The sequence below is a fragment of the Coregonus lavaretus genome, assembly GCF_964263955.1.
Source record: "Coregonus lavaretus genome assembly, chromosome: 27".
Lineage (NCBI taxonomy): Eukaryota > Metazoa > Chordata > Actinopteri > Salmoniformes > Salmonidae > Coregonus > Coregonus lavaretus.
The window spans coordinates 5,065,548-5,080,023 of record NC_140014.1 but is presented as its reverse complement, the minus strand read 5'-3'; the positions used below and the strand labels follow the sequence as shown (position 1 = coordinate 5,080,023).

Below are 14,476 nucleotides of genomic sequence, written 5' to 3'. Positions count from 1 at the left end.
GGGGGGTGGGTGAGAAGAAGGAAGAAAGTCAGGATAAAACATTGACAGATGGTACTGTATTAGAAGTTGTTAATTAACCTACCTGTGTAGATAACTAACTAACTAACTAACTAAATGATACCTCACATTATCATAATTTAAATGTTCATCCCAAACCTCAAATTCACATCAACAAATGTTTATCCAGTTTAAGATACATACAGATTAGCATTCAACATTTAATCCTACAAATTTGAAAATGTGAAAAGATGTAACGTTACTCACAGGCAGGCTTGACCACGTCGTGCGAGCGCGTCCCGGCCACCTCGCGGCCGTCCCGGTCCACACACCAGCAGTAGCTGCTGTCGCCGTAGCACTGGATGGGGTTGAACTGACCCTGGGGGTCGCACTGGGGCAGGTAGTGGTGAGGCTCGGGCTTGCCCCCGTAGTGATCCACCAGGCTGGCCCGCCAACGCTCGCACACCGTCTCCGGCCGCTGGGTAGGGGGCACTACCGCTGAGGGAGAGAGGGGGACAGAGGGAGAGGGCACATGGTTCATGTACAGTAAGTAGGGCTAGGAGAAACTCAGGTATTTTTGTATTGAATGAATTCACTTTATTTGGATAAGCCCAAATAGATGGTTTATAGATGTTCAGTAGATGTTCAACTAACTGTCAGCAACATTTCAACTAACTAACTACTACAAACCCTAACCTTAACCTAAACTTAACCCTAACTCTAACCCTAATATTAACCTTTACCCTAACCTTAAACCTAACTGTAACCCTGGCAAACGGTTGCATATCAACAGAGTTGCAGTTGATAGTTTGTTGATAGTGTGAGCATCTATAGATCATCTATAGGGGACGAGCCAAATAAAGTGTCACTGAAAGTAATTAGTTCTGTCCTCCTGCACCAAGGGTACCGTGTGGCTCAGTTGGTAGAGCATGGCGCTTGAAACGCCAGGGTTGTGGGTTTGATTCCCACGGGGGACCAGTCTGAGAATGTATGAACTCACTACTGCTAAATTACTAAAATGTCGATCATCAAATCATCACGTCGGGACACCAATTGATCATTGAATGATGACCAAAGCTTCAAAGTATGTGGATGGTTTGTACACTCTTCTTTCACATGGTCCTTTCTATGACTAAGTAAGCTGTTATGCCCGAGTTCCAATGTGTTATCTTCAACACTTGCAGTAAATCCAACTGCATGCACAGTCAACAGTTCCACTTCAAAATAAAAATTTTCCTGACAAGGAAAAGCGATCTAATAAGAAAAACAGACTAAAGTTTGACGCAATGTGAGCTCTAAAGACTATGGGCTCGATTCAATCAGATCCGCTTTAGCCAACACTGCATAGCGGTTGTTTTGGCGCTATCGACGTGGAACACCTCATTATTTTGTCTAAATTATTTTTCAATTTGAGCATAATTATTTCTATATATCCTACACTTTCTCATTCTGAACTTCTAACGCATGTGGCTTCGTGACAATGATCTAAAGAGCAGCTGCTCACCAACGCAGTTCCACCTCCGACATGCCAAATCATCTGCTATGCGGGTGTCTGCTATCGCCGGTTAATGCTTGATCTTATTGAATCTAGGCCTATGTTTGAAAATGCATGCTGTATTACTAACCTACCTAGCTCACATTGTGACAAGTCGGTCTTTGAAGACGAGACAATATTATAAACAACTGTGGTCAGGGGTTAATTCTCCAGGAATGTGTTAATAGCCAGAGTTAAGCGTAGTGCTTCATGAGTAATGCGTACATTTAGACTGTGAACCGTTATATGACTCTGGTAGAAATCCCCCATTGCACTTTTAAGGGCCGTCCAATGGCTGTGGACAAACACACACTCCAGCGTGGTATGTCCGACCCCTTACACACACATCAGTCTCTTTCACACACAAGCACACCTGTACACACGCTCGCACGCACGCACACACACACTCACCCCCTCCCTTGTCACCTACCCACGTATACATTCTTATGGATTTTCAAGTGTTTACTTTATCAAATCCAACTTGATAACATGCTTTCAGGTGCACTTAAAACATACCACCTTAGGTTAAACGGCCAAGTCCAAAAATAATATATATCTCTGAAACTGTTAAAAACAACAACAAACCGAAAGTTGTCTTTTTTTCCAACTCAAGAGTCCTACACGGAACAAAAAGTATGTTTTTTGTGACGTGGGAGAGAAGAGCATACATTGGGCACAGTGTAGAAGACGCAGCGTGTTTCGGCAGGAAAACCATGGGCGAACCACATCACTGACCTACCTCCTCCGCCTAACATATGATCACCTAAAAATATAGACCCGACTGCGTGACTTGGCACCATTTACTCGGTTCAAATGAAAGTGATTACTCATATGCAATGAGGAGCTGAGCTGGGGCTTTACAGGGCGTAACACATTATTGGTGCCTAATCTTTATACGATCCCATTTTGTTTAGCTGTATTACATAGCAACAGTGTCTGCTGCCTGGCTTTAATTCTAAACCTAGAGAAAATATTTAAGTGTGTCTGAGCTGGCCACATGAGGTGGATTGCATTGCAGCATGAACCTCCAGGTGTGTGTGTGTGTGTGTGTGTGCTCTTGCAATTGGTGGTGTTTAAGCATGTGTATTAGTGTATACAGGTGTGTTGTGTGTACGTCAAATATATGCACAACACACGTAAACTCCTCTCACCTGGTTCGTCACAGTTAGGTTGCGAAGTACCGGGTGGTTTCCTGGTCCCTGCCCTCTCCTGCCCCCTGCTGTCCACACACCAGCAGTGTCCTGTAGAACCGTGGCACTGCAGGGCTCTGTACTGGCCCTGTTCATCACACTGGGGTACAAAGGCCCCACCAACGTTCCCCTCAGGACTGGTTGTCTGCAGACTGTCTCTCTGGTGTTCACAATGAGTCTTGGGCCTCTCAGGGTGATCTGTAGAGGCAGGTAAGGGGTTATTGACAGTTGTAACTCTACTAGCTTAAACTCACATGCTTGCAATTGCCTGGCCAGAATGTGAAAATATTTACTTGAGTGGGAAAAATTAGGCACATGCCATCTTAATGACGTCATTGTCTGGTGTAAATTGTTTTTCTGATTGACACAACGTCATATAGAGTGAGGGAAAAAAGTATTTGATCCCCTGCTGATTTTGTATGTTTGCCCACTGACAAAGACATGATCAGTCTATAATTTTAATGTTAGGTTTATTTGAACAGTGAGAGACAGAATAACAACAACAAAATCCAGAAAAACGCATGTCAAAAATGTTATAAATTGATTTGCATTTGAATGAGGGAAATAAGTATCTGACCCCTCTGCAAAACATGACTTAGTACTTGGTGGCAAAACCCTTGTTGGCAATCACAGAGGTCAGACGTTTCTTGTAGTTGGCCACCAGGTTTGCACATATCTCAGGAGGGATCTTTTCCCACTCCTCTTTGCAGATCTTCTCCAAGTCATTAAGGTTTCGAGGCTGACGTTTGTCAAGTCGAACCTTCAGCTCCCTCCACATATTTTCTATGGAATTAAGGTCTGGAGACTGGCTAGGCCACTTGGCCGTGTGTTTTGGGTCATTGTCATGCTGAAATACCCACCCACGACCCATTTTCAATGCCCTGGCTGAGGGAAGGAGGTTCTCACCCAAGATTTGACGGTACATGGCCCCGTCCATCGTCCCTTTGATGCGGTGAAGTTGTCCTGTCCCCTTAGCAGAAAAACACCCCCAAAGCATAATGTTTACACCTCCATGGTTGACGGTGGGGATGGTGTTCTTGGGGTCATAGGCAGCATTCCTCCTCCTCCAAACACGGCGAGTTGAGTTGATGCCAAAGAGCTCGATTTTGGTCTCATCTGACCACAACACTTTCACCCAGTTCTCCTCTGAATCATTCAGATGTTCATTGGCAAACTTCAGACAGCCCTGTATATGTGCTTTCTTGAGCAGGGGGACCTTGCGGGCGCTGCAGGATTTCTATCCTTCACGGCGTAGTGTGTTACCAATTGTTTTCTTGGTGACTATGGTCCCAGCTGCCTTGAGATCATTGACAAGATCCTCCCGTGTAGTTCTGGGCTGATTCCTCACCCTTCTCATGATCATTGCAACTCCACGAGGTGAGATCTTGCATGGAGCCCCAGGCCGAGGGAGATTGACAGTTCTTTTGTGTTTCTTCCATTTGCGAATAATCGCACCAACTGTTGTCACCTTCTCACCAAGCTGCTTGGCGATGGTCTTGTAGCCCATTCCAGCCTTGTGTAGGTCTACAATCTTGTCCCTGACATCCTTGGAGAGCTCTTTGGTCTTGGCCATGGTGGAGAGTTTGGAATCTGATTGATTGATTGCTTCTGTTGACAGGTGTCTTCTATATAGGTAACAAGCTGAGATTAGGAGCACTCCCTATCTCAGCTCGTTACCTGTATAAAAGACACCTGGAGGCCAGAAATCTTTCTGATTGAGAGGGGGTCAAATACTTATTTCCCTCATTAAAATGCAAATCAATTTATAACATTTTTGACATGCGTTTTACTGTATTTTTTGTTGTTATTCTGTCTCTCACTGTTCAAATAAACCTACCATTAAAATTATAGACTGATCATTTCTTTGTCAGTGGGCAAACGTACAAAATCAGCGGGGGATCAAATACTTTTTTCCCTCAATGTAACCACATTACAACCAACTGGACTCTGTTATGTCCAGGTAAAGATGGCTATTTCATGACAACATCAAGACATCTTTTGGTTGTTATTACCAGATTACAACCAGTATACAACCTGACCATGACATCAATTTACATTTTACATTTTACATTTTAGTCATTTAGCAGACGCTCTTATCCAGAGCGACTTACAGTTAGTGCATACATTATTTTATCGAACCCACAACCCTGGCGTTGCAAACACCATGCTCTACCAACTGAGCTACATCCCCTGCCGGCCAAATCCCTCCCCTACCCTGGACGACGCTGGGCCAATTGTGCGCGCCGCCCCATGGGTCTCCCGGTCGCGGCCGGCTACGACAGAGCCTGGATTCGAACCAGGATCTCTAGTGGCACAGTTTAGCACTGCGATGCAGTGCCTTAGACCACTGCGCCACTCGGGAGTACAATTTATTGTAACCAGTTTTGCTCACTGGTTATAGTTAGTTATTCGGAATTTTACAGATACAACATGGATATTACTGTTATTATCCGTAATGTGTTTAGCATTAAACTCACCTGGTTCATTACAGTTAGGCTGGCTAGTACCGGGTGGTTTCCTGGTCCCTGCTCTCTCCTGCCCCCTGCTGTCCACACACCAGCAGTGTCCTGTAGAACTGTGGCACTGCAGGGCTCTGTATTGACCCTGCTCATCGCACTCAGGCACAAACACCCCCAGGATAGGGTACCCCTCAGGACTGGTTGTCTGGACACGGTCTTTATACTGCTCACATTGAGTCTTGGGCCTCTCAGGATGATCTGTAGAGACAGGTAAGGGGTTAAACCAGGTAACTGATCAATCCAATCATACCTTGCAAAAAATTGGTTGTGGTGGTATTTCCGGTACAAAATACTAACTTGGTAAAATGAAATTTCCTCAAATGTTCTAATATGTCAAAGCAATGGATTATACATTTAATTCTGGTAGTAGATGTTTATGCTTATGCCTTGAGTCAAGGTGTTTGCTTTATTATTGTTTACTACATGTGGTAGCATGCTAGCTATTGTCTTTGGTAGCTAGTGCAAAAGCTAGCACAGATGCGTTAACCGGAGCTAGCCAACAAGCTAACTGGCCAGGTAAAATTGAAAAGAGAAAAGGGAGAACTTTTTACTTCGCCCAAATGGCAACTTAGTTAGCTACCTATTAAAAGATCCACAACTTGTGTTCAGCGACCAGTCAAAATCCAGTGCTCCTTACCAAGCTAGCTAGCTTCAGTTAGCTTGTCAGCTAGCTACCGCTAGTAAATGTAGTAACATTCGCTAATGTCTATGGGAAGGCTAGTGGAGATAGGGATTTGCAGTTTTTTGGCTCATGATTTTCCAGAAATCTACACTCTACATGCCACAGTTAATTATAACAAAGCAAAAAGGCTCAAAGAAGGGCCACTTAGTGTAATATCTTAGGTATCGGACTGACATGAGTTTGAGTCCCAGTCGGACTTCTCCCTGAATTTGCTGCGTTGGTGTCAGTGTGGGATGCTACTCCTGTAAGGCCATCAAAAGTGTGTCCCTGTGCAAGACACATACAGATCAGTAGAGGGGGGCATTAAAGTTAAAACTCCTACCTGTTTCGTCACAATTAGGCTGGCTAGTACCGGGTGGTTTCCTGGTCCCTGCTCTCTCCTGCCCCCTGCTGTCCACACACCAGCAGTGTCCTGTAGAACTGTGGCACTGCAGGGCTCTGTATTGACCCTGCTCATCGCACTCAGGCACAAACACCCCCACGATAGGGTACCCCTCAGGACTGGTTGTCTGGACACGGTCTTTATACTGCTCACAATGAGTCTTGGGCCTCTCAGGACGATCTGTAGAGACAGGTAAGGGGTTAAACCAGGTAACTGATCAATCCAATCATACCTTGCAAAAAATTGGTTGTGGTGGTATTTCCGGTACAAAATACTAACTTGGTAAAACGAAATTTCCTCAAATGTTCTAATATGTCAAAGCAATGGAATATACATTTAATTCTGGTAGTAAATGTTTATGCTCACGCCTTGAGTCAAGGTGTTTGCTTTATTATTGTTTACTACATGTGGTAGCATGCTAGCTATTGTCTTTGGTAGCTAGTGCAAAAGCTAGCACAGATGCGTTAACCGGCGCTAGCCAACAAGCTAACTGGCCAGGTAAAATTGAAAAGAGAAAAGGGAGAACATTTTACTTCGCCCAAATAGCAACTTAGTTAGCTAGCTATTAAAAGATCCACAACTCGTGTTCAGCGACCAGTCAAAATCCAGTGCTCCTTACCAAGCTAGCTAGCTTCAGTTAGCTTGTCAGCTAGCTACCGCTAGTAAATGTAGTAACATTCGCTAGTGTCTATGGGAAGGCTAGTGGAGATAGGGATTTACAGTTTTTTGGCTCATGATTTTCCAGAAATCTACACTCTACATGCCACAGTTAATTATAACAAAGCAAAAAGGCTCAAGGAAGGGCCACTTAGTGTAATATCTTCGGTATCGGATTGACATGAGTTTGAGTCCCAGTCGGACTTCTCCCTGAATTTGTTGCGTTGGTGTCAGTGTGGGATGCTACTCCTGTAAGGCCATCAAAAGTGTGTCCCTGTGCAAGACACATACAGATCAGTAGAGGGGGGCATTAAAGTTAAAACTCCTACCTGTTTCGTCACAATTAGGCTGGCCAGTACCGGGTGGTTTCCTGGTCCCTGCTCTCTCCTGCCCCCTGCTGTCCACACACCAGCAGTGTCCTGTAGAACCGTGGCACTGCAGGGCTCTGTATTGACCCTGCTCATCGCACTCAGGCACAAACACCCCCACGATAGGGTACCCCTCAGGACTGGTTGTCTGGACACGGTCTTTATACTGCTCACATTGAGTCTTGGGCCTCTCAGGACGATCTGTAGAGACAGGTAAGGGGTTAAACCAGGTAACTGATCAATCCAATCATACCTTGCAAAAAATTGGTTGTGGTGGTATTTCCGGTACAAAATACTAACTTGGTAAAACGAAATTTCCTCAAATGTTCTAATATGTCAAAGCAATGGATTATACATTTAATTCTGGAAGTAGATGTTTATGCTTACGCCTTGAGTCAAGGTGTTTGCTTTATTATTGTTTACTACATGTGGTAGCATGCTAGCTATTGTCTTTGGTAGCTAGTGCAAAGGTTAGTACAAATGCGTTAACCGGAGCTAGCCAACAAGCTAACTGGCCAGGTAAAATTGAAAAGAGAAAAGGGATAACTTTTTACTTCGCCCAAATGGCAACTTAGTTAGCTAGCTATTAAAAGATCCACAACTTGTGTTCAGTGACCAGTCAAAATCCAGTGCTCCTTACCAAGCTAGCTAGCTTCAGTTAGCTTGTCATCTAGCTACCGCTAGTAGATGTAGTAACATTCGCTAATGTCTATGGGAAGGCTAGTGGAGATAGGGATTTGCAGTTTTTTGGCTCATGATTTTCCAGAAATCTACACTCTACATGCCACAGTTAATTATAACAAAGCAAAAAGGCTCAAGGAAGGGCCACTTAGTGTAATATCTTAGGTATCGGACTGACATGAGTTTGAGTCCCAGTCGGACTTCTCCCTGAATTTGCTGCGTTGGTGTCAGTGTGGGATGCTACTCCTGTAAGGCCATCAAAAGTGTGTCCCTGTGCAAGACACATACAGATCAGTAGAGGGGGGCATTAAAGTTAAAACTCCTACCTGTTTCATCACAATTAGGCTGGCCAGTACCAGGTGGTTTCCTGGTCCCTGCTCTCTCCTGCCCCCTGCTGTCCACACACCAGCAGTGTCCTGTAGAACCGTGGCACTGCAGGGCTCTGTATTGACCCTGCTCATCGCACTCAGGCACAAACACCCCCAGGATAGGGTACCCCTCAGGACTGGTTGTCTGGACACGGTCTTTATACTGCTCACATTGAGTCTTGGGCCTCTCAGGACGATCTGTAGAGACAGGTAAGGGGTTAAACCAGGTAACTGATCAATCCAATCATACCTTGCAAAAAATTGGTTGTGGTGTTATTTCCGGTACAAAATACTAACTTGGTAAAACAAAATTTCCTCAAATGTTCTAATATGTCAAAGCAATGGATTATACATTTAATTCTGGTAGTAAATATTTATGCTCACGCCTTGAGTCAAGGTGTTTGCTTTATTATTGTTTACTACATGTGGTAGCATGCTAGCTATTGTCTTTGGTAGCTAGTGCAAAAGCTAGCACAGATGCGTTAACCGGAGCTAGCCAACAAGCTAACTGGCCAGGTAAAATTGAAAAGAGAAAAGGGAGAACATTTTACTTCGCCCAAATGGCAACTTAGTTAGCTAGCTATTAAAAGATCCACAACTTGTGTTCAGCGACCAGTCAAAATCCAGTGCTCCTTACCAAGCTAGCTAGCTTCAGTTAGCTTGTCAGCTAGCTACCGCTAGTAAATGTAGTAACATTCGCTAATGTCTATGGGAAGGCTGGTGGAGATAGGGATTTGCAGTTTTTTGGCTCATGATTTTCCAGAAATCTACACTCTACATGCCACAGTTAATTATAACAAAGCAAAAAGGCTCAAGGAAGGGCCACTTAGTGTAATATCTTAGGTATCGGACTGACATGAGTTTGAGTCCCAGTCGGACTTCTCCCTGAATTTGCTGCGTTGGTGTCAGTGTGGGATGCTACTCCTGTAAGGCCATCAAAAGTGTGCCCCTGTGCAAGACACATACAGATCAGTAGAGGGGGGCATTAAAGTTAAAACTCCTACCTGTTTCGTCACAGTTAGGCTGGCCAGTACCGGGTGGTTTCCTGGTCCCTGCCCTCTCCTGCCCCCTGTTGTCCACACACCAGCAGTGTCCTGTAGAACCGTGGCACTGCAGGGCTCTGTATTGACCCTGCTCATCGCACTGAGGCACAAAGACCTCCAGGATAGGGTACCCCTCAGGACTGGTCGTCTGGACATTGTCTCTGTGGTGTTCACAATGAGTCTTAGGCCTCTCAGGGCGATCTGTAGAGACAGGTAAGGGGTTAATAAAGGGTGCTCAGACACACACACATACACAGACACAATGCTCTTAGTTGTTGTGCCAACTCAAATACTTCTAGTAAGTTGAATTTAAAGTCAATGAAAAGTCATTATTACTTAAAATGTTTATGTGGTACTGACTCAAAACTAAATGAGAAGTCACACCAACTTTATTTTTTAAAAGTTATGATAACAAATTAACTTTTTTCCTAAGCATGCTCGACTGCATGTAGATTTTTTGAATTGTTTTTAATATCTGTGTTTATGCATGTACATTGTGATTGATTGATTAATCTTCTGCTACAAAAATATACACTGCTGCCTGCAACATCCTCCAGCATGACCGGTTTGGCGGTGGGTCAGTCATGGTGTGGGGTGGCATTTCTTTGGGAGGCCGCACAGCCCTCCATGTGCTCGCCAGAGGTCGCCTGACTGCCATTAGGTACCGAGATGAGATCCTCAGACCCCTTGTGAGACCATATGCTGGTGCGGTTGGCCCTGGGTTCCTCCTAATGCAAGACAATGCTAGACCTCATGTGGCTGGAGTGTGTCAGCAGTTCCTGCAAGAGGAAGGCATTGATGCTATGGACTGGCCCGCCCGTTCCCCAGACCTGAATCCAATTGAGCACATCTGGGACATCATGTCTCGCTCCATCCACCAACGCCACGTTGCACCACAGACTGTCCAGGAGTTGCCGGATGCTTTAGTCCAGGTCTGGGAGGAGATCCCTCAGGAGACCATCCGCCACCTCATCAGGAGCATGCCCAGGCGTTGTAGGGAGGTCATACAGGCACGTGGAGGCCACACACACTACTGAGCCTCATTTTGACTTGTTTTAAGGACATTACATCAAAGTTGGATCAGCCTGTAGTGTGGTTTTCCACTTTTATTTTGAGGGTGACTCCAAATCCAGACCTCCATGGGTTGATACATTTGATTTCCATTGATAATTTTTGTGTGATTTTGTTGTCAGCACATTCAACTATGTAAAGAAAAAAGTATTTAATAAGATTATTTCATTCATTCAGATCTAGGATGTGTTATTTTAGTGTTCCCTTAATTTTTTTGAGCAGTGTATATAACATACATTTTTCTAAACTAATCCAATCATTTAATTTGAATTTTTGCATCCGTTACTGAAATGGTTGTTCCAGTTTAAATGGCTTAGGTAGTCTACTCCCACTGTTCCTAACGCTGGCAGTCATTATGAATGCAGGTTGCGGGTGAATACACATTTCAACTGTTGGATATCTTAACTCTGGCTGGATCCCAACAGAAATTACAATTAATGGCCTCCTGAGTTGCGCAGCGGTCTAAGGCACTGCAGTGTTTGAGGTGTCACTACAGATCCAGGTTCGATCCCGGGCTGTGTCGCAGCCGGCCGCGACCGGGAGACCCATGAGGCGACGCACAATTGGCCCAGCATCGTCCGGGTTAGGGGAGGGTTTGGCCGGCCGGGATGTCCTTGTCCCATTGTGCTCTAGCGACTCAGAACGCTTCTGAACTTTTGCTATTTGAGTGTAGTTAACTAACGTTTATGTGTTTACTGATTTATATTTGAGTTAAGGCTAATTGATCAAATTGATGTAATCAGTTTCCCACATTTGTTTTTGTAAACTTAGTTATATTTGAGTAATGGTAAATTATAGTTTCTAAGTAAGGTGGACTTTAGTGAACTCAAACGTTTCAAGTACTGCAACGTATACTTATTAAGTGACTTTGACTTAAAAAAGATTGTCGTGTTCACTTCACCATATAGATTTAATTTAACTAGTGTTTTTTATGTATAGAGAAATCAAAATACTAGTACTGCTCACTTCAGCTATTTAAGTTTCTTAACTTAATTTCTTTGAGGCGATCAGTTTCCTAATTTTTTTTGAAAAAAGTTATCCAGTTTGGAAATCAGCCCAATATTGCTGTTTACTTTGAGCATTGCTGAGTCTACCTTTAAAGTACAAGCCATATTCTTCAAAAATAAATGGGGATATTACATTAGTTGAAATCACCAATGAGCCATCGGAAATCTAATACATTGTGGCTTTAAAGCAAGTGTAGATATAACATGAATTCCAGTAGGGAACACCATCTGCCAAGAGAGAGGAGAGAGAAATTCCTGGACATCACTCGTCCTTTTGAAAAACCAGTTTCTAGGGGGTGTCAACACTTAACTGGTGTATCCTTGACACGGAGGCCTCTCGCCCTCTCTCCCCTCTCTCTCTCCCTGACAGCTTTGTGTATAAAAAAACCATCTGGTGAGTGGTCCCATCCACACTTCCCTCTCAGGGTCAAACAAAAAAACATATTTCTTCTTTATTTTCTCAAGTCGTTCAAAAGCTGTGTTGAATCTGTCGTGGCATCTGGAAGTTAGTACCACTGGTATAGTCTGTTTGAGGCAATAACTACTTCTCTCAGACAAATAAGCACTTCCAGACAATGTGGACACATCGCATTGGAGGTTGAAAAGAGAGGGAGACCGTCGCTGGATGGTTTTAATATGTAGGATTACAATAGAATGTAAGAGTGTCTAGATTAATATGTCAAAAGGTTTCGCCAAAGACTAAATGTGACTAGTTTCAGGAAACTAGGCGTATGTCGCGCGTCACTACTTCACAGGAGAGGCATTTGAACGTAACTTTTTTTTTATATCAAAATGCGTTTTTTGGCAGAAATGCCTTCTGGAACATGTGAACTTTCATGTGCCTTAATAACAAACTTGTATGCCATCTGTAAATACAAATACAATTGTTAAAGTACGAGCCTAGTTGGTTTAGCCACGGAAAAAGATAGGAACCTTCCCGCTAGCCATGATTGGTTGAGGAAATGGATGGGCTGGACATGTCGAGAGATGAGTTTGGATTGGTCTGCCATGTAGCACGCTTCTGTCTATTACATGAGCTGGTCAGTATATGTTAAGTAATCCTTTCTAATGCTGCTTTTTTTTAAGATATCACGTAGTAGAACTCCAAAAGTGTTGCTCTCCACTTTCTGGAGGACCGAGTTTTGAAATCAGTGGAATGCAACAGAAGACTCCACTATGCAAGTAACCATTTTACTTCACCTTCTGTATTCTGTGCATGTAACAAATACACTTTGATTATATTTGATATATTATGTGTTTACCAGAGACAGTAATGTGAAGAACATGACCTGCACCAAAGTCAAATTAGGATATAACGTTAGGCCAACGAGACAGTGTGCAAGTTCTAAAATTCTCAGGTAGAATGCCCTGCTTTTATTTTGTCACACTCACAACCGTAAGCTATTTTCTATAATTGGCTCGCTAATTAACTTGTAAATAATGATCATGTTGTACATTTATTTTCCTGTAATAATGAAGACAAATTAGCTAAAGTGAAGACGTTGTCAACTATATGATATGGTCATTATTTTAACTGGCTAGCCAGCTAACTTAACATTAGCTAGCTAGCTAACAAGCTAGAAACAAACCAAAAGATTGTTTAGAAAGTTGCTTTTAGTTCCATGGTTTGCTAGATTGACATATACTAAATTCATTTTTAAACTGGTGGGTTTATTGGTGTTATTTTAGACCACCAGGCTGCTAATGTCATGCAGCCTGTAGTTTTTGTGTTTATACTTTTTCATAACGACAACGACAAGTTTATGTCGGACAACAATAGAATGTTGTCACTGCGACAACTGTCGATAGACGTAGTAAAAACCATACTTTAGTCTTGAAATCTTTGGTTGTTTAGTACATAGCCTCACATGTGAATCCTTAAAGAGATGGGTGGGGCTAAGGCTTAAGAGGGTGTGAACGATGCTGAATGGGTGTAGACAAAGAAGAGCTCTCCAGTAGGTTTACCAAAACATTCAAGGGCCATTCTCTCAAAAGTGAGGTTACAAGTTTATCAACTTTCAAAGCAGATTTACTTTCCCATTGTTCCTCAACTGTAGTGTATGATATACCATTTTCTAGCTCTGTCTCTACTTTTATCCAATGTAAAAAACACAATTTAAAATGTTGCTACATAACACCGAATCGAGACGGTCGGTCACAAATATCAACAGTCAAAAGACGGTGGTCAGAAAAAGCATCTACTGCGGAAGAGTTGAGGTTTAACCAAAAGACAAACTTGATGGGATAACATAAGAGTTTAACACAACAAACTGACTATGAATCATACTGGGGACATACGATGCGGCTGAACATTGCTAAGAGCCTTTTTACACACAGCAAATCTGACATTGAAGTAAGGCAGATCTTACTTCACAATTTTCCTTGGAGTAAAAAGGCCCTAAGCTTCTTCTCTACACACCACAGTGTTCCCCGCTGACCACATCGCCTTTTTTCCTCAATGTGAGGTTCGTCACCGGAGAGGGGCGACACAAAAGTTGAACTATTGTCCACGTTGTGTGAAAAGCACATGTGCTCCACACCATTGAAAACAATGGCAAAACAAGTGCTGTCTCTTTGAAAAGTGTGTTCAGTGTGTGTGTGCATGTGATATGCTGTGTGTCTGAGCAGCTCTCACCTGGTCCGTCGCAGTTGGTGGGGGAAGTTCTGGGCAAAGTCCTGGTCCCTGCTCTCTCCTGCCCCCTATTGTCCACACACCAGCAGTGTCCTGTGGAGCTGTGGCACTGTAGGGCTCTGTACTGACCCTGCTCATCACACTGGGGGACAAAGGCCCCCGGAGCAGGGCCCCCAGGAACAGGCCGGGGCCCCCGGGGAGACAACCCACCCAGCAGGCTGTCTCTGTGCTGCTCACACTGTGTCTTAGGGCGCTCCGGATGCCCTGAGGACCAAGACACATGGAGAACAAGACCTAAGACACAAGGTTCAGTACACCTAGCCTAAACCCCATATCTATGGTGAC

The 14,476-nt window shown here is 43.7% G+C and overlaps 1 protein-coding gene across 1 annotated transcript in view; it reads right to left on the bottom strand.

The window, feature by feature from the left end:
• Positions 1-14,476, bottom strand: part of nid2a (nidogen 2a (osteonidogen)) — a 111,671-nt gene that overhangs the window by 21,590 nt on the left and 75,605 nt on the right. Inside the window, exons 14-21 of the mRNA XM_084144703.1 lie at positions 14,135-14,395; positions 9,383-9,622; positions 8,337-8,576; positions 7,291-7,530; positions 6,245-6,484; positions 5,199-5,438; positions 2,683-2,919; positions 265-495 (exon numbers count right to left, since the gene is read on the bottom strand). Of these exons, the coding sequence (XP_084000829.1) occupies positions 265-495; positions 2,683-2,919; positions 5,199-5,438; positions 6,245-6,484; positions 7,291-7,530; positions 8,337-8,576; positions 9,383-9,622; positions 14,135-14,395 (1,929 nt within the window). The remainder of the gene's footprint in view (positions 1-264; positions 496-2,682; positions 2,920-5,198; positions 5,439-6,244; positions 6,485-7,290; positions 7,531-8,336; positions 8,577-9,382; positions 9,623-14,134; positions 14,396-14,476) is intronic.